Source organism: Petromyzon marinus, chromosome 4 (assembly GCF_048934315.1).
Source record: "Petromyzon marinus isolate PM22_M1 ecotype Great Lakes invasive population chromosome 4, UKy_Petmar_22M1.pri1.0, whole genome shotgun sequence".
NCBI classification, from domain to species: Eukaryota; Metazoa; Chordata; class Hyperoartia; order Petromyzontiformes; family Petromyzontidae; genus Petromyzon; species Petromyzon marinus.
The window spans coordinates 2,167,871-2,188,159 of NC_133670.1; the positions used below are offsets into that span (position 1 = coordinate 2,167,871).

Sequence of the window (20,289 nt, forward strand, 5' to 3'; positions counted from 1 at the left end):
CGTGTTGTCTATTTTGTATTTAAAGTTGCGCATTTTGATGTGACGTCACATTTCTCAAATCCCCCCCCACTCGTCACATATCGTCACAAATGTCTGACCCCACCCCCCCCCCTAGGTGCGTGACGTCATTTATGGACGGCCCCTTAGGTCGCGTAAATATAGAGGTGTCGTGAAACCCGCCACCACTCGACACAGCCAGAGTGCGATTTGTCACGTGAGCAAGACGTGCCAGTTCGTTACTAGTGCAGCACACCGGTTGTGTGTTGGAGAGTAAAACCACAACATTCACAATGCGATTGCCGTGACGTTTCGCCCGTAATTACAACAACAACAACCAGCCTCATCAGGCAACGGCCTCGTGGAGAAATCCTCCTCCTCCTGCTTCGGGTCTTGGTTTATTTTTTTTAGTTTTTTTTTTCTGCTTGCTGCAAACAACGGCGGTGCCCTTCTGCCAACAACAAAATCTGGCCGCGCTCAAAGCGCCATCGCAAAACGTGTTGCTGCCACGAGGAGGGGATGGAATCGCAGCTGCGTCTCACTGCAGCCGCTAGGGGCGTCCTTCACCCAAACCCCTCGTCCGCCACGTGGCGCGCTGTCACAGCAGGGGGCCATCCTTTTAGTACGGACGCATGGAGAGGGGAGTGGGTACGCTTGCGTATGGGGGGGGGGGGGGGGTCTACTGACAATGTACGGATAAGAAACGGGCGGGGGGGGGGAGGGTGAAGCCTCGATAATAATTTGTCTGCATTGGCCTTCAAATGAGTTAGATAGTCCGGCGGTAGACTATCTGTTTGCTTAAACACGTTAATATTATTAATCCTTGATCGTTTCTGCGTGCATTAAATATCGGCCGTTCTATAGGATTCGGGGGGGGGGGGGGGTGCGACAGGCGTACGTACGCAGGTAGAGGGGGGGGAGGGGTAAAAAGTCCGCGTGCGTACAGGGAGGGAGGGGGGAGTCAAGTTTTGGCAGATTATTGCGCACCTACTCAATGGATGGCCCCCCAGTGAGGCGGAATTGTGAGGGGGGAGGGGGTCACCGCAACACAGACCCCCTCGGGGGGGGGGGTCGCCCACACCCCCCAACACCCCCACGGGGCTCACAGACGCAGTGGCCTCCCCGGAGGCCCCCACCTCTGCACGGCGGCCCCAACGCCACCGCCGCCAGCCAATGGCCAGAAGCATAATCGTGATTCGCTTCGCGCAGTGCGAGTGGCAACTGCTGCCCCCTTGCAAACAACTCTTCAGTGAACCTGCTGTCGAGCCGTTACAGGCGCTGCTTTATTTATCATTACTGCTACGGATGCTGAGAACTTCTTTCGCGCCGTACGGAGCCAACCGTGCTCCTCTGAGTTGCCGGGGAAGGACAACAACCTACGCAAAGAAATTATTTTTTTTTCTCTCGATTTGAAAGTACATCGCTCCGGCGGCTTCCTAAGGAAGAACGTTCCAGACGGCCGCAGAAGCGCATCTGAAAGCGCGCGATGCGGTGACCGTCTTTGTTCGATGGATGGCCAAAAAAGTAGTACGTTTGTTAGTTACGCAATATTCCTTAAGGAACCCGCTGCACTATCGATGTTTTTTTGTCTGTTTTGTTGTTGCTGCTGCTGCTGCTGTGCTCACGCACAACCATGGATCTCCCGCATAAAATAGCCGGGCAACTGGCTAAACGGGATCATGGTCAACATCATCATCTTCGTCTGCATAACGAATCAACATCACCGTCTGCATCTGTATAACGAATAGAAATGAACTGATCATCTCGATTACGCTCGTTCAACCCAAGAAAGCGTCACCGAGTCTCAAGCCTCTCTTGTCGTCGTCATGAAATCTGGTGCAGGCTCACCATGACACAGGTGCCCCCGAGCCGGGCATCATGCAGTCCTTGCTCTCGGTGTTGATCATCTGCGGCACCAGCTGCAGCTCCACGTCCAGGCTCACGACCGGCCGGGCCCTGCGGGGGACACGGAGGCGACCGTCAGCCCCCAGCACGTCCGTGGACGTCCCTGCTCACTCGCTCGCTCGCTCCCTCCCTCCCCGCTTCTCGCAGCCTCCACCAAGAGGGCGAGTAATTAGCTGGGAAGAGCACACAACTCCCACGGTTCTACCTCTCCAGCTGCATCGACAACTCCCCCGCAGGACCCAACCCTAACCTGCATTTGCTTTATCGTTGCAGTTGATTTCATGTTTTTTTTTTGTTACTTTCGTGGCCCAGATCACTCTGGCAAATGACACCCTGCTTGTTTCTTGAGTTCTGCTGAAACAAAAAAATAAACTCGCCCGATACGACACCAACTCATCCCTGAGTAACTAGTGAATCTTACGCTGGCATTACGCAACTCTACGCCGTCCACGAATACCTCCTGATCCTTGTCTTTTTGGACTACGGAGAAATATTCACTCGACACGGGCTGCTATGCTCATGCTACGTAAGCTGTCTTCATGAGCATTACTATTCAGAACGTGGACATTGCACTACTCACCATGCACCCTCTATACCAGTGGTTACCAAGCTGTGGCCTGCGGGCCACTCGCACTCCGCAGAGCAGTGAGCAGAGCCGTCCGTAGGGGTACGGCGAATCGGGGCGGCTGCCCCGGGCCCCTGGCTTTAGGGGGCCCTGCTGTTTGACATCACGCGGTTAGATGCAATGCTTCTGGTTTAGTTTGAAGGCGTCGGGAGGGGCCCACGCGGTGGGATTTGCCCCGGGCCCTCGCTCCCCCCTATAGACGGCCCTGGCCTTGGGAAGTGGTCCCCAGAACGGGTTGCCGATCCTACGTCCACGGAGGGTGTTTGGGGGCACGAGGTGAACGAGCAAAGCGCTGCTTTACCTGTACAGCACGGCCTTGGACACTCCAAAAGCCCCCACCAACAAATCTGTGGAGACAAGAACAAGGGCCCTATTCTGAGTCACCTGGTCAGCTCTGGCTCGGTCTCCAATGCTCAGGCACAGCTCAGGCTTGTATGTTGAACTTCTTTCGCACCGCTCGGAGCCGGCTCAGATTATGGGGGGGGGGGGGGTCAAAGCCGAGCCTGATCCGAGAGCGTGAAAGGACGGGACGTGCAATGTTGGTCTCCTCCATCAACGCAGCAAGTATCGTAGAGAGCATAATGCCTAGAAACAAACGGGTGTACGCCCCCTTTGTAATAAATCACCAGTGAGGCGCCGGCAGGATAAGATTACCACTGAAAGCCGTTTCAACACACATAGGACCTGCCCTACGACGCACATTTCTAGACTAAGCAAACAATTTAAGTTGCAAATTATTTTGTGATTAATCAATTGTCTTGAGTTGCATCAAAGTACTTGGGCATTTCATGATATTTAGTATTATGCAACGCGGTAGATTTGCAGTGTATATATGTACAGTGAGGGAAAAAAGTATTTGATCTCCTGCTGATTTTGTTCGTTTGCCCACTGACAAAGAAATGATCAGTCTATAATTTTAATGGTAGGTTTATTTGAACAGTGAGACAGAATAACAACAACAAAATCCAGAAAAACGCATGTCAAAAATGTTATAAATTGATTTGCATTTTAATGAGGGAAATAAGTATTTGACCCCCTCTCAATCAGAAAGAGTTCTGGCTCCCAGGTGTCTTTTGTACAGGTAACGAGCTGAGATTAGGAGCACACTCTTAAAGGGAGTTGCAATGATCATGAGAACGGTAAGGAATCAGCCCAGACCTACACGGGAGGATCTTGTCAATGATCTCAAGGCAGCTGGGACCATAGTCACCAACAAAACAATTGGTAACACACTACGCCGTGAAGGACTGAAATCCTGCAGTGCCCACAAGGTTCCCCTGCTCAAGAAAGCACATATACATGCCCGTCTGAAGTTGCCAATGAACATCTGAATGATTCAGAGGACAACTGGGTGAAAGTGTTATGGTCAAATGAGACCAAAATGGAGCTCTTTGGCATCAACTCAACTCGCCGTTTTTGGAGGAGGTGGAGGAATGCTGCCTATGACCCCAAGAACACCATCCCCACCGTCAAACGTGGAGGTGGAAACATTATGCTTTGGGGGTGTTTTTCTGCTAAGGGGACAAGACAACTTCACCGCATCAAAGGGACGATGGACGGGGCCATGTACCATCAAATCTTGGGTGAGAACCCCCTTCCCTCAGCCAGGGCATTGAAAATGGGTCGTGGATGGGTATTCCAGCATGACAATGACCCAAAACACACGGCCAAGGCAACAAAGGAGTGGCTCAAGAAGAAGCACATTAAGGTCCTAGAGTGGCCTAGCCAGTCTCCAGACCTTAATCCCATAGAAAATCTGTGAAGGGAGCTGAAGGTTCGAGTTGCCAAACGTCAGCCTCGAAACCTTAATGACTTGGAGAAGATCTGCAAATAGGAGTGGGACAAAATCCCTCCTGAGATGTGTGCAAACCTGGTGGCCAACTACAAGAAACGTCTGACCTCTGTGATTGCCAACAAGGGTTTTGCCACCAAGTACTAAGTCATGTTTTGCAGAGGGGTCAAATACTTATTTCCCTCGTTAAAATGCAAATCAATTTATAACATTTTTGACATGCGTTTTTCTGGATTTTGTTGTTGTTATTCTGTCTCTCACTGTTCAAATAAACCTACCATTAAAATTATAGACTGATCATTTCTTTGTCAGTGGGCAAACGTACAAAATCAGCAGGGGATCAAATGCTTTTTTCCCTCACTGTAAACTAAATATGGAACAAGTCGGTTAAAACCCAAAGGAATATGACTAATATTACAGTGGTGGTACGTAACAATATTGAGTTTACATTCAAGGGGCATGGCTATGTCTGTAGACAACGATAACTGGACCGGTCCTCCGACCCCACCTTTTGCCAATCGGCACTGATCAACGCGGTAAAGAACGGTCAAGCAACTGTCAACAGTGACATGGTGCAGGGAGGCCTTCATCCAGCAGTGGATGCACAGATTTGGGTGTGGCGTTCAGGCGAGACGTGAGGACCCACGGGGCCTAGATGGCACAGCTGTCAACCCATAAGGTTTCACCCTGCATTCGTGTACAGGGAAATTGAGTTTTCAGGTCCATACGGCGTACAGCCATCTCAATACAGGCACATGTGTGTTGTCTATCTGTTTGTGTTTCTCCCTTGTGATGGAACTTTGTAGGATGAACGTTGAGATTTATAAGGGCACGGGGTGACCAATAAGGTCTGAATTGGTCTGTAATAAGGTAGGGCACTGATAAGGGGTTGACAGGTATGAGATGGCCGAGTGGAGGCCTGCCAGGAATCAACCTCAGGCCGCCGGGCTTAGTGCGCTAACCACTGCACCACCACTCCACCCCTCCACCCCTTCCTAGAACCGATTGTATTGCTTTAGAACAGTTTTTGTGTGTTAAATTTGTCGTCTTTCGCCCGCACCTCCAACTAGCACAGTTGCTACATACGGTGCAAAACAAGTTCAAAATACATACAACAAAACTATGTAAATTATTCACAAACACTGTATTTTTTAAAAAAATTGTAATAGAATGCATAGAACTTGAAGGAAATGCTCAGATAGTTTGGGTGCCTTGATGGCCAAAAACAGACAATGGCACCAGTCATTGCAGGAGGTTATGAATGCACGCCCGAGGGGTTTCTGCAGCTGTCAAAGCATTTACAGATGTAGAAAAAGGTGAATCCGTGAGGGTTTTCGGAGTTTAGAATTCTGATGATAAAAGGTTCGCTTCCTGGTCAGATTTCTGGCATTGCTCAACAGATTAACGCTCGAGTTCAAAGGGGGGCGAGGGAGGGGAACAAAGGGGGAAGCGGAAATATCCCGAATTGGATTTTTTTTGGCCGAAAGGAATTTGCTTCACCGACTCGTGAAGACAAACCGGGACACGAGGAGATAGGCTGGAGAAGCGAGGATTGCGAGAGAACGGCCGTTTGGACACGGAAGGTTGAGTGGCGGCCGAGGTTTAAGATGGTGAACAAACGTTTTAATATTGTGCCACGCCCGCACACAGGTGCATTCACACTCACGGCTGCATCTCTTGTTCATCAACGCAACGTAAATGTTTTACTTCCAAACGTGGTATCGGGACAGCACGTGTGCTCCCCCCCCCCCCCCCCCCCCCCACCGGTTTATTCACAGCGGTGAACGGTGAGAAATGTTTGATTTTTGTGGAAATTTGAGCTGGGTTTCGGGGTTTGTGTGCGCCGGGGTCAACGGTGAGTGGTGGTCAGGATGGTTTGGGACCTGTCCATCCACTCATCATCATCATCATTCTGTCCACCAGTCAGTCATTCGCATCATCAGTCATTACATCATCATCTGCTTTATAAACATGACCACCATCGCTGAAATGATCAGCACGACAAGTTTGATCATCATTGGAAACCTCATTTGCCAGTAACAAAATATGATAATTGTTTTTTTACCCTTTTATCTGGCAACAAAACTGACACCTTTTTTACAAGGAGTCATGTTTACATTGACCACAATACCTGCGGTCGGACCGCAAACAAAAAACAACAACTCTGATAATGTATGTGGCACTGTCCTTGAAATTGATTGGTCCACACCCAAGACAGCTTTCTTTAGAGCCTCGTCTCACGTGGTGTTGGACCAGAAGACGCCAAAAGGCGCACAACTCAAAGACAATGCACCATCAGAGTATGAGAGCTCGGGGTAAGCATTTACACCATTGGAAACGTCATTTGCCAGTAACAAAATGACTCCTTGTAAAAAAAGGTGTCAGTTTTGTTTCCAGATAAAAGGGTAAAAAAACAATTATCATATTTTGTTACTGGCAAATGAGGTTTCCAATGGTGTAAATGCTTAACCCGAGCTCTCATATTCTGATGGTGCATTGTCTTTGAGTTGTGCGTCTTTTGGCGTCTTCTGGTCCAACACCATGTGAGACGAGGCTCTAAAGAAAGCTGTCTCGGGTGTGGACCAATCAATTTAAAGGACAGTGCCACATACATTATCAGAGTTGTTGTTTTTTGTGTGCGTTCCGACCGCAGGTATTGTGGTCAATGTAAACATGACTCCTTGTAAAAAGGTGTCAGTTTTGTTTCCAGATAAAAGGGTAAAAAGCCAATTATCAAGTTTGATCATCAGCCATCATAAAAAAAATACCCAAGTTGACAGCATCATCAGTTACTATCCACTTGTCGTTGATCATGGCCTTCAGGGAGGGGTAAAACATACGAATCATAAATGTGTTCTGCTCCACTAAGAACTGGATTATTATTATTGTGGCCATTCCGCTTGTTTACCCAGGAAAGCATCACAGAATCTCGCAACACGATTTCAGAGGATCATGCCAGGTTGTCGATGTTTGCTGGTGTGTGTAATCCCAATTGCAATCCCAATTTAGTAATTTAAAGGACATCTTTCAAGATTGGAATGTTGGCCCAATACATTGTATGGTCTGTTTTAGTCATGGGAAGAAACGGGAGAACCCGGAGAAATCCCATGCAGAACAGGGGAAGAACACACAAACTCCACACAGGAAGGCGCCCGAGTCAGGAATCGAACCCAGGCCCTGCATGCTGTGAGGCACGGGCCTGGGTTCCAAAGCGCCAACCACCCTGGCTCCTGGCACAGTGGTCTCACAAGAGTCGAGGAGGAAAACGACATTTCACTTCCCCGGCAAAGTCCCTGCCCCAGATTGCTGGGTCTACGCGCATGTGCCAAGTCACAGTGACAATGGGATTTGCCGTGTACATATAGGAGCGACCAAAGCCGTCGAAGGGGAGGAAACAACAAAATAACAAAAACTTCCATAGCTTTCATCGCATTGACGCACAGCCCAAGACCTCATTTCCCACCAACCTACAAGGACGTGCAACGCAAAGGGGCTTTTGTTTAAATAGCAGCACGGCTGGTGCACAAAAAACCGCGTGACGGGTTCGGCACAAGTGTAGTGGGGGGGAGCGAGAGAGTGCTCATGGCCGCAAAATAGAGTTGTCACGTTGCCACACCAATAAGAAATATTTTAACGGGCAGTAAGTTCATTCCATGTCCAGAACGGACGTCGCGTGCGTGAGTGCGCGCGTGTGGTGCTGTATGTGTGCACTGGCAGGGCCGTGGACATTGTCAATAACTTTCTTCGTGTCATGCACTGTGGACGGAGTGTATTTTATCCCTTGTGTGTATATTAGATTAGAGTTTTTCTGGACATTATTCTTCCAAGTATGTGGTGTTTATCATCAGCCAGAAACCATGTTGGCAATGTTTAACAACACTTAACGTTGGCCAGACCTCTTTCTTTTTCTGTTGTGTTTAGCTCTTCATTGTGCATGCAGTGCAGCTGAGATTGTTTTGTTTTTCTTAGGATGTCACCCAGCAACTAGAGTTATGTGCAGAGTAGATGTTAAATTCCTGGTCGTATGAGTTCATTAGTACCCGTGAGTTTTGAGTCCAATTTATTCACAATTTGGTTTCACGCTTTCGTGGAATTTCGATGATAGGTGGAAATTCCACAAAAGTGATCCCATCAAATAAAATCAAAGGAATTATTTTTGCCCACAATTTGCTGCTACAGTAAACTCTCCATTATCCGCACCTGAGATTTTGACATAAATTAGCAACTCATGGATTTTCCCTTAAGCCCAAATGAATACACTAAAATCAGTTATACATTGTTATTCTTGGAAATGTTTTATTCCAAGTCACGTGCTTAAACCAAACAAATATGTTCTCCAGATAATTCAAAATCCACGTTGTCGCCTCTACAGTACAGAAGTTGCATATCTTTACAACAGTGGGTGGAGTTTGCTTGATGTTGATTGTAATCAGGAAAGTGTTATCACTCAGCACGTGCATCGATCGGTCGATCGTTCATGAGAATTCATTCTAAATCGCAAGAGTAACAATCGAGATCGTCAGTTGTGCTTCATTTTTAGCGAATCATCCGATCATTTATTTTGTGAGTTTTAATTTACGAAACTGTGTGGTGGCAGAGAAACGGAAGGGTGTTGTTTTAACTTTAACAAACTAAATTTTCTTAACTTAAACATAATCTTGACTTAAAGCTTTCGTGAATGCAAGAATTCATACTCTTTGGGTCTTTCGGTAAAGTCACGTAGATAAGAAAAAAAATCACGACGTTTCGATCGCAACACAAGCAATCGTCCTCAGGTGAAAAAACATAATATATTAGTGTTTTTTTGGCATTGAGATCCGCGGAAAATTTGATATTTTTGGATCATCCACGAATTTGAATTATCCTCGACCGTCCTCCCCATCATGAGCACGTGAGTCGACTGCACTTGGAATGGGTGGAGCCTCCTTTCGCACAAATCCCGACAGCCAATCAGCAGCTGGGAGCATGGTGACATCAGCACGCTCACCCCGCCGACTGTCGGACCAAGCCGACCAATCAGATTCTGTCCTGCTTCACAGCCGCGCACGTGCCACGCGATAGCCGCACGCGTTGGCCCGGAGCAATTCCGCCGCAGTTCTGGCTGGGGCTGAACTCATCTCCTTTCCCTCTGAAGTGAGCTCAGGCAGGATTGTACCGAGGGCAAGGCTCGCCCTTCTGGGCTGCAGACCCCCCCCCCCCCCCTCTCGAAAGCTCTCTGCTCCATTGTCTTGTTGTATCTCTGCTCACGGCTCCAAGGAAGAGCTCACTGAGCTGGTTTACATTTGCCCAAGGGACCGTCCATAAATGACGTCACGCAATTTTGGACCCCCCCCCTCGTCACACGGCGTCACAAAAAGTCAGATCCCCCTCTCAAATATGACGTCACAACGCTCTGCCCCTCCCCCCAAAACCATATTTCCATTTTGAAAATAAAACATGCTTCAAATCGCTTTAAACTATTGTCATTGTAGTGCGTATTTAATGTGGCGCTGCACTCTGATATTGTAGGAGTGTTGTTATAACAATTCTATATTTATTTAAAGTTGCGCATCTTAATGTGACGTCACATTTCTCACCCTCCCCCCCTCGTCACACATCGTCACAAATGTCTGATCCCCCCCCGCCCCCCCCCCTTGGTGCGTGACGTCATTTATGGACGGCCCTCAACCCCGGCAGCGATGAGCGACCGATGAATGGGGGTTGGAACTCACCGCTGCCTCTTTTCCTCCCACACCGACTCTTTTGCTTCGTGGTGGGAGTGCTGGCTCCCTGTCATCACTCTCATCACGTGATATTCGGCTTTTTTTTTCAAAGCGTAGCGACTCCCGGCACTGCACAGATGCGACCATACGGTCGCATCTGTGCAGTGCCGGATTACCCTCGTAGCAAAAGTAGCTGCATATGTAGTAGCTACGTGTGTAGTAGCTACGTGTGTAGTAGCTACGTGTGTAGTAGCTACGTGTGTAGTAGCTACGTGTTGTAGTAGCTACACGTGTAGTAGCTACACGTGTAGTAGCTGCACGTGTAGTAGCTGCACGTGTAGTAGCTACACGTGTAGTAGCTGCACGTGTAGTAGCTACACGTGTAGTAGCTACACGTGTAGTAGCTACAACACGTGTAGTAGCTACTACACGTGTAGTAGCTACTACACGTGTAGTAGCTACGGGCCCCGCACTTTCAAGGGCCCCGCGCTAAATGCTTTCAAGCTATCAATTCCGGTTCAGTGATTCTGCACTTGCTCTATTACTATAGTACTATACTGCCTTCAACTTTTATGAACGACTGGGTGTTTCGGGTTAGCGATTTATTGTATTATCTGGCTGTATAGCAAATCAAAAAATAGTATTACTTTACTATGCAAGTACAAAAATTGCGTTTAAATATTCACGTGTTTTTTTTATATTTAGGGCGTTTTTATAACATATGCTACAGGCCCCGCATTAATTTAATCCGGCACTGCATCTGTCTGATCAGTTGTCGGCGAGAGTGGATATAGCGTTCAGAATCGCTTTTAGGTTGTTGCGTAAAAGTTGCTGCATTAGCGAAAAGTGGTGGTAAGGCGGTTTGCTGTTAGTGTGCATCGTTTGCACGTTTAGTCAACAAATAACAATGGTGTCATTTACTGGAATCCTGAACCAGAACTTTTATCGTGGAAAATGCAGTCAATTGGTTATTCTGCGATTGAGATGATATCTGCTTTGCCCTGTAGTAAAGCAACACATTTGCCAAAGTTAATACGTTAATCGACTCTTAAGAGCTGATAGTTTAATTCGCAAATCTGTCCAATGATGTATGTCGGGAAGTTACCAACGTGTGCTTGCTATACTCTGACGTAGATACAATTGTCCCTGGGGAATAATTTGCTGGAGTATATCACGGTATGGATTGTCATAGCTCAAAGCCATAACTTAACACATTGTTTAACTATGGTTAAATCGTGAATATCAATTAACCTCCACCCAGCTAAATAAAAAAGGCAGTTCGATTGAATTGAAGCAGTCAAACTACGTCTCCCGCGTGATAGAAGAAGGAGAAAAAAACCAACACTTAATCTGGACGCCCCTGGCTCCTCCAAGTGATCTACCCGAAGTCCTAAATCATGCCCAGAATATCGGTGGACATTAGCGAGGGCCGCGTCCGATGTGAGGCGCGGCACGCGGGCAAGTGCCCGTAACTGCTCAAGGGGAATTAATTGCAGTCGGAAGCAACGCGATACGCGAGGGGCTGGATGTGTCCATGCCTGGGCACGCTGCCGAGCCGGGAGGCATGCTCGCTATCGCAAAACCAGACTCTGGAACGGTGACCGCTTGGAGCGCAGCCTGGGCTGTGTGCAGCCCTGAGCGTTACTACGAGGGAGAGCTTCACACTTTATGATCTCGGAGGGCACGGGAGGAAGTGAACACTAAAGGTATATCTCTCTCTAGCTCTGACGCGCATTTTACTATAGGCATCTCTCGTGAAATAATCGATTATGATGCGGCCATTTAAAGAGAAAGCAGGAGGGGTGGCGCATAACTTACGTTTGTCTCAGGGTATTGAGCCACCGGATAATGTGAGCTTGAATCAGATGTCCCATGACGTGTAGTTTGTTGGTTACTCTCAGCCGTACGCGCTTATGTCTACGTGTAAAACATCACAGTTAGGTTTGCGTTGATTGAGTCTGCCCAAGCCCTGGGAATGAATGAGAACACCGCTCATTTTGTTTTTTTTTTGCAATAACCGGCGTAAGGTGAATATTCACCGGCCTTGGGTAGGCAGCGTGGCACATTTGAAAGAAAAAGAATAACAATTTTTTTTATAACTTTTTAAAATAAGTAAACAGGGTACACTATAGACAGGGAAAGGGGCCGTCCAAAAATGACGTAACGCACCTGGCGGGGGGGGGGTCAGACATTTGTGACGATGTGTGACGAGGGGGGGGGGGAGTTGAGAAATGTGACGTCACATTTAAATAAATATAGAATTGTTATAACAACACTAATTATTATAACAACACTCTTACAACATCAGAGTGCAGCGCCACATTAAATACGCACTACAATGACAATAGTTTAAAGCGATTTGAAGCATGTTTATTTTCAAAATGGAAATATGGTTTTTTGGGGGGGGGGGGGCAGAGCTTTGTGACGTCATATTTGAGGGGGGGGTCTGACTTTTTGTGACGCCATGTGATGAGGGGGGGGGGGGGTCAAAAATCGTCCAAAATCGCGTGACGTCATTTATGGAAGGCCCCTAACACTACTGCATTGGGGAAAGTCGGGGCACAGTGGTTAGCGCAATGCCCCGTGAACCCAGTAACCTGAATGCTATAATAATAATTTATTTATCCAGGAGAGCCACACTGAGACACGCGTCTCCTATTCCAGGATGATCCTGCAACTGGATATTGTATTTGCAGATGTTTTCAGCCAATTAATGATGAGTCTTTATTATACACGTGGGAGGAAACAGGAGCACCTGGAGATAACCCACACTCGAAAAGGGGGCAACACTCTATCCCCGTACAGATGGAAACAAATGGCGATTAATCCACTTGCGGTATCACCTCCTCCTGGTGAGCCAGGGTACGGCTCCTCCTCGATGCCCACGGGAAGGGAGTTTCGCATTGGTGCTGCGGTAATCCACCAACTCTTGCTGCTGCCTCGACATTGCGGGGATGGCAGCTGGCACGTGCACCGTAACCACCACTGAATGTGATTCGGGCCTAGACATTGCACCCACCCCCCCCCCCCCCCCTGTTTCCCTCCTTCACAAAAGTCTACTTGGCCGGCGTGGTGAAGTAGGCTCCAAACAAACCCCTTAAACACTTCGGCATGGTGAACATTTATCAACGTTGTTTAAGTCAGGTGCCTCTTGCTGAGCTCGGCAATAACTTTGCCAAATAGTTCGCTGGTCTGCGCTGTACAAATGTCCACTGCCAGCATGCGCAAATGGCTCCTGTCAGAGCTCATCTCAGTGCTCAGTGTCTCCCATTCGTGTTCTTGGAATTAAAATGCAGTGGGAAGCATTGTAATTACATACACACAGTTGAGCCATTTGAAACCGTGAAACGGGTGGAGGTGCAGTGGATTCTCTGCGGCACGAAATCGGCCCCTCGGCTGTGCATTGTATGTACGTTGAACTTCTTTTGCAGCGTATGTAACAGAATTGAGCCGATTTCATGCAAAAAAATCATTCCGCCAAAAAGCGGCAAAACGTTGGCGCAATTTGCTACTTGAATCGCGACCCGAGGTGCAAAGCGTTGAGTGTGTCGATGTAGAATGTGGTCGGGAACAACGTACGAGCGAACACATTTTAAGTGCCGCACGTGCGTGGGTAGCATTGTGATACATGTGGCCAGCAGCTCCCGATATCACACATTCCTTTTGCTAACCGAGCTCAAACACCACCCGGCTCGGATGGGCCGTGTTAACGTCGCACACTCCGTCCAAGCGGCTGTGTGCGCATGGTGAGGGGCCAGATGTGTCCACGGCTATAACCGGGCTCTCTGGCAGCTGACCCTGCTTTGTGTAATGAGGCACAGGCTCTGGGATATTAAACGTAAAATGCGAAGCCTTCAAAGCATTTACAATTTAGGTGGGTTTCACCCGTGAACGTAAGAGTAATAATTTAAACCAACTTGCAGCTCTGCAGATACCTGCGTGCAGTCTGCAAATATTTAAAAATAAACCCAACTTAATACTGCATGCCGGAGAGGATGTCGGCACGCCTAAACCACATTACAGCGTGCATTTGCTGACAGGACCCGGTTTTCGATCAACTAAACGATTTTTATTTTACCAGGTAAGGCCCACTGAGCTTTATATATTTTTTTCAGAAGCGACCTGGCCACAAAGGCTTATTACGTGGGAATTTAGAGAAGTCAAATACTCTCAATGCACCTTCCTAAATGTGGAGGGAATACTGAAGGACCTGGAGAAAAATCCACGCGACCATGGGGAAAGTAACATGCAAACTACAAATATATAGCAGGTGTCAGGGTCGGGATCGAACCCACGACGTCCTGTATACCAGGCGAGGTAGTTAACATCTCCATGGCCACCGCGTTATGTAAGGACAGTGACGATATTTTCTAAGTTAGTTATAGGATAATATGAACCTTGAGACATGGATATTGTACCAAAGCAGCGATGCATTGAACTCATCGATTAAAATAGATTCTGACGCTCACGATTCAACCATCCAATCGTGTGAGTGACTATGCACTACATGTGACCCCTGCAGTCACTTGGGGCGCTACATTCACCACGATGTTACAAAATAATATAAATATATATTTTTTTAATGAAATCGTGACCTCGAAGTGTGACAAATCATCGAATCACGAAGCAGTGATCACCACATGGCTACCCACAGTGGCTCTCTGCTGCGGATGCAGCGACGACCTTCATCTAACACCGACAAGTCGAGCAGCCTCTTCTTCGACGGGGACCTGGGAATTATTCTACGGGGGCCTTTAATCTCGTCATGCGGATGGCACTCTTCGGTAAAACATTTCCCCTTCAATTTTTTTTTTTTAAAATCGAGCAGCCGTCAACACCGAAGCCGCGGACTCCGCCGTCCGTGCCGAGTGGCCGAGCGAGCGCGTCGAGCGTTCGCTCATCGGTGCCGGAGCGGAGGGCGGTGAAGGGGGGTGGTGGTGGTGGTGCGAGCTCACCTGGGTACCCGTTCCCGTCCACGTCCACGGCGCCCCTCAGCGAGTAGCCGAAGCCGGGCAGAGCGCCGGCGGACGCCCACTGTCCCTGCAGGACCTGCGTGGGAGAGGTCCTGAGGCCGTCCCGGCTGCCGCTGTAGACGTGCACCAGGCCGCGCTGGTCCTCCCCGCCAAACGGGGCGCCCACCGCCACGTCTGCGACGACAACCGGGGACACGCGGGGGCCTGTTGGCGGCGGGGGGGGGGGGGGGGCGGCTGAGCGCGACGGCGAGAACTGCTCGATCGCCGTCGTCTTCAACCCCCCCGAGGACTCACCCCCCACCCCCCCCCCCCCACCCGCTGCCTACATCTCCCCTCTCGTATGACTCCACGTGCTGTCCGCTCCAGCGACCGACCGTCTGCTGGTCACGGCCAGCTGTCGGGTGGTGCAGGGTCTTGACGACACAAATAGTTGCTCAGATCATGAAGTGGCCAAAACCTCCCCAAAAAAACGATTGCGAATCGGAATTGGCCGCGATATGCTTCACGGGCGATTCGCGACACGTATGTACGCATGCACCGTATGTTGAACTTCTTTCGCATCGTGTGTGGGTCTCTCTGCGAGTCTGCGGGACTATGTGAGTCTGGGTCTCTGTGGGATTTTAGCACACAGCGTTGGTGTACGGTGCTTTTTCAGGAATATTTTGCTGTTTTTTCCTGGATTTTCTGTTTGCACAGTCACATAGTCACTTTAAGATCTTTTCTTGTTCATGTTTTTGTTTTTTTGTTTGTTGCGGTTGCACCCGATTCAAGAGCCGAATGGCTCACAGGGCTATACCAAAATAAATAAAACTGAAAACTGAAACTGACTCCCGCTCAGGTCTCCACTCGGCCGCAGGTCGTTCTTCTCTGCGGCTGCCCCTGTTGTTTGTAATTCTTCCACCCCCCCACCCACCGCTCATCCGTGCTATGGGACTCGCTTCCCCCTCGTCCAGCTGAAGCCAGCGGCTCTCCTACTTTTCCTACCTTTCCGTATCTTTTTGCGAAGCGAGTGAAATTCCCGCATTGGCGGCCTCTAACCCCCTTCGCTACCAATAATGATTATTTATTGTATCCAAAGTCCCTTCGAAGTAAATTGTCGCCCAATGTGTTTTTCTTTTTCCCAGAGCTTTGAGTTGCAGTTGCATTTAGCAATGCCGACAATTCACACCGTCTTTGAGTTATTGTCCCGGATTGAAATGTGCGCTTCTCTCTGGCGATGGTTTAATCTGCACGGACAACTTTCCATGGGATGCTGTCTAATTTTTCCGTTGCTGTAAGAGCGATGACCCTGGGTTGTGCGACGCTGAGAGTGCACCGATGCTATCGGAGCTGTCCCACTAATTGCTCCCCGCTCTCTGAGCGGTCACAGTCTCTGAAGGGGGGGGGGGGGCTCACATTCTAAGTGGCCACATCAAGTGCTGATGCTATCTAATCGTATAATCAGTGGGGCTGTGCGAGTTATACAGAGGAGGGGCTGCCAATGGATTGATGCTTCACAATGTTTTAAACTGTCACTGATACCTCTGCCATGGCTGACCATTGTTATAACGTTGTGGGCTCGCATGACATTGTTTTTTTCCGAGACCAAGGTACTCTGCAAACCTTCGGGCTACTATCAAAGGTTTGTTCATGAAGCCATCCAGATATATAAACATAGACATGACCTCAACCGAGAAGATGGATACAAATTGAGCAATCATTGGAAGGATGTTATTAACCAGGTAAAACCTTAACTGTTTATGGTTGTTCCATCATATTTGCCGGGTACGAGTCTATCTTTCTGAGTTAATTCCCCCCCCCCCAGCGTTCCCAGCCTCCCACTTCCAGCCCCCTAGCGCTCAAGCAGCCCCCCCCATCCCCCTACCCCCCCCCCCCCCCGCCCTCTCTCCCCCCTTGCTCTTCCCCCCTCTTTTACCTATATAACCTCTTGCCACGGCAGCTCTCTCGCCCACTGCATTGTTGCTGCATTGGCACTCGTGCACCACCCATGTTCCTGGTGCTGTTGCTACACTTGGGCTACGCCCATCCCCAGATCTTTATGACCAATTCGCCTTTAGAGGCCGACTGCTTTGCCTGATGACGACCGCTTGTGTTGCGATCGAAACGTCGTGATTTGTTTTATTTTATTTCTAACTACGTGACTTTACCAAAAGAACCAAAGAGGATGTCACTAAACTCTTTTTTGTATTTTACCAGGTAAGGTCCACTGAGCTATATATACAGTAGCTCTTTTTCAGACGCGACCTGGCTAGCATAAGTGATAGCTCAACGAAGTTGCTTATCACGTGGACATTTATTTCAGACAAATACTCTAAACGCATGTTGATTTTAAATGTGGAGGGAAAAAGCATACGACCCGGAGAAAAAAGCACGCGACCACGGGGAGAACATGCAAACTCCAAATATACAGCAGTAGGCGTCAGGGTCGGGATCAAACCCATGGCCTCCTGCATACCAGGCGAGGTAGTTAACATTTCCTGGCCACCGTCAGGCAACAGTAATTGAAAATATGGAGTTGCTATCAACTACTTAATAATATATAGCAATAAATAGTTTTTTTAGTACAGTGATACTGTTTTGACAGTTGCACATAAGAACAAACTTAACACATTCCTCATTAACACTGCCCGAAAAGTAATACATATATACACCGCCATGTGTTGAGCAATAACCCTTCTATTCTCGACTATAAAGCAGGGCCCTTACTCTAAAAGTCACTATCAGGGTGGTGTTTTCACGAATGTGTTGGGTTTATAAAATTTACGACGGTTTCCTCAACAGTAATGCCTCTTTATTTTATTTCTCAGTAACTTTTGAATTAACTGATTACATAAATTTCATATCTCATATTCATGGACACATCGTGAACACGCACGGCTGTTCCATGTTTTTTCCACACTTCCTCGACGCATATGACGAATGTCTCGGTTGGATCATCGAATACTGGGAAAAGAACATGTTTCATTTCTTCAGTATTTGAAGCTGTACGCTTAACATGTTTCGTTAAATGAGGCAATCAGAAGCTACTGAGAAGAAATATACAACACGATATCAAATGTCAGGATGTGACGACCGTCGCGTTTTAAGTTTTCAATCGCTTTGTAATAGTATTTCACTTAAATTTTGTTGTGTTGTCGTGCTCTGCTGAACTTCCAGCGAGAATAAAGATCGCTTAAGAGTTTCTCAACTACGTAACGCTTATCCTGCACATGCTGTCAGTAACCCAATAAAGAATTGAGGAATTAAATGAACTACCACAATGATGACTGCCTGTATCCGTCATGTTGTCAATTACTCGAAATAACATCTCTCAAAGCACTCAATTAACAGGTCTTTATTTAGAACTTTCATTATTGAATTTGTTATATCAGAAACATAAATGTAATGATGCAGATCGTACGCTAAATTGAACAATAATTTCTTCAGAACTGCTTTGTTGTCTTTAGTTTGTTGTCCTTCCCCCGCAGCTCCGATCAGAACGGCTGGCTATGCACGGTGTGACAGAAGATCAACGAACGCGTCAGGGCCGGATTAAGGCACGGGGCTTCTGTGGCTGCTGCCCAGGGGTCTCTGCCAGCTGGAGGGCCTCCAGAGATTTAAGTGAAAAGTTATTTCATTCGTGAATGCTGAATTGTATTTGTTGTTAGCCTTGTAAAAAGTACTATTTATTTTTTCTTCAACTTTGTTTGCAACCCCGAGGCCTACAAAATCTTCATCCGGCCCTAGTACACGTACATACAAACAAACATTGCTCCAAGTCCGACCGAGGCCCCTGACTGAGACCCAGCTTCTCGGCGACACTGGTTCGTGGCGCCCTCCCGCAGGCCGAGCTCCTCGCCCACGGGGACCCTCCTCCTCATCTCTCTCCACCACCCCCGCCGAGCGCAAGCAGTGCATGCGGTCGTGGTGTCCCCGGGTACCGTTATAGCCGTCCTGGTCCAGGTCGCCCAGCGGGGCGATGGCGCTGCCGAAGCGCGTGTAGGTGTGGGGGCCGTCGAAGGTCTGCGGCTCGCGGAAGGAGAGCGGCCGCTCCTGCAGGAATGCGTAGAGGCGGCCGACCTCGCGCAGCGAGCTCTCGGACACGCGGCGCATGAAGAGCGGCGCTCCCACCAGCACGTCGTCCAGCCTGCCGCGGAGACACGAACAGCCACACACAGCTACACACAGCCACACGCACAGCCATACCCACAGCCACACGGACAGCCACACACAGCCTCACGCACAGCCACACGCACAGCCACACACACAACCACACACAGCCATATGCGCTCACAGCGACACACAGCCACACAGTCACACACACTCACACACGCTCAAAGTCACAAAGCACACACAGCCACACATGCTCACACGCATGACGCCTGTGGGATAGCACACAGCTAAGGCTACACTTTAGTAAAATTCATGACTGAGGTGCTCTAATTTACGGGTCCAGGGTGAGAAGTTTGGCACAGCCTTTGAGATCATCTGGCGTTTGTGAATGAGGCATTTGGGATCATCTGGGGTTTGTGAATGAGGCATTTGGGATCATCTGGGATTTGTGAATGAGGCATTTGGGATCATCTGGAGTTTGTGAATGAGGGATTTGGGATCATCTGGAGTTTGTGAATGAGGGATTTGAGATCATCAGGAGTTTGTGAATGAGGGGTTTGGGATCATCTGGAATTAGTGAAGGAGGCATTTGGGATCATCTGGAGTTTGTGAGTGAGAATTCTCAGGGGGTAGCTGGGGAGAGGAGACAGGGGATGCGGGAGACATGCAGGTGTAATGTGTGTGTATGTTGAACATCTTTCACACCGTACATAGCCAACCGCACTAAACTGCGGTGCGGGCGAAGGACAACAAACTAAACACATGCAATGGAGGTCCTGCAGAGTCCAGATAATTAAGATAGGAATTATAATTAGCTTATTTTAGATTGATATTAACATTACCAATCCTGTGAAAAACTCCCGCAGCCACCCAAAGATTGATTTTACCATCAAAATACCATTATCTGTTTTTTAAATCTCCAATTCCATTTTTATCACCACATTTATCGATGCTAGCGGGTGTCGTAATGGACATTGATTTAAATTGATTTTGTAAAACAAAAAATGCAGATTGGATCAGGTGATTAGATCGACCATGAAAAGCATCAGATGAGATCCAAGTGGGATTGATATCACCCCAGTGGGTTCATTGGATCTTATCTGAGCTGCCAATCCCTGGAATGTATCGTTATTAAACACAGGGAAAACGGTACATGTCTTAAAATGACGTTTCATATATCTTACCGTCAAAATATGTCAATAT

The 20,289-nt window shown here is 48.3% G+C and overlaps 1 protein-coding gene across 1 annotated transcript in view; it reads right to left on the reverse strand.

Moving 5' to 3' along the window:
- LOC116938838 (integrin alpha-8-like) overlaps positions 1 to 20,289 on the reverse strand; it is a 135,639-nt gene that overhangs the window by 69,909 nt on the left and 45,441 nt on the right. Inside the window, exons 12-15 of the mRNA XM_032946541.2 lie at positions 18,915 to 19,120; positions 14,977 to 15,168; positions 2,829 to 2,874; positions 1,846 to 1,953 (exon numbers count right to left, since the gene is read on the reverse strand). Coding sequence (XP_032802432.2) covers positions 1,846 to 1,953; positions 2,829 to 2,874; positions 14,977 to 15,168; positions 18,915 to 19,120 — 552 coding nt within the window. The remainder of the gene's footprint in view (positions 1 to 1,845; positions 1,954 to 2,828; positions 2,875 to 14,976; positions 15,169 to 18,914; positions 19,121 to 20,289) is intronic.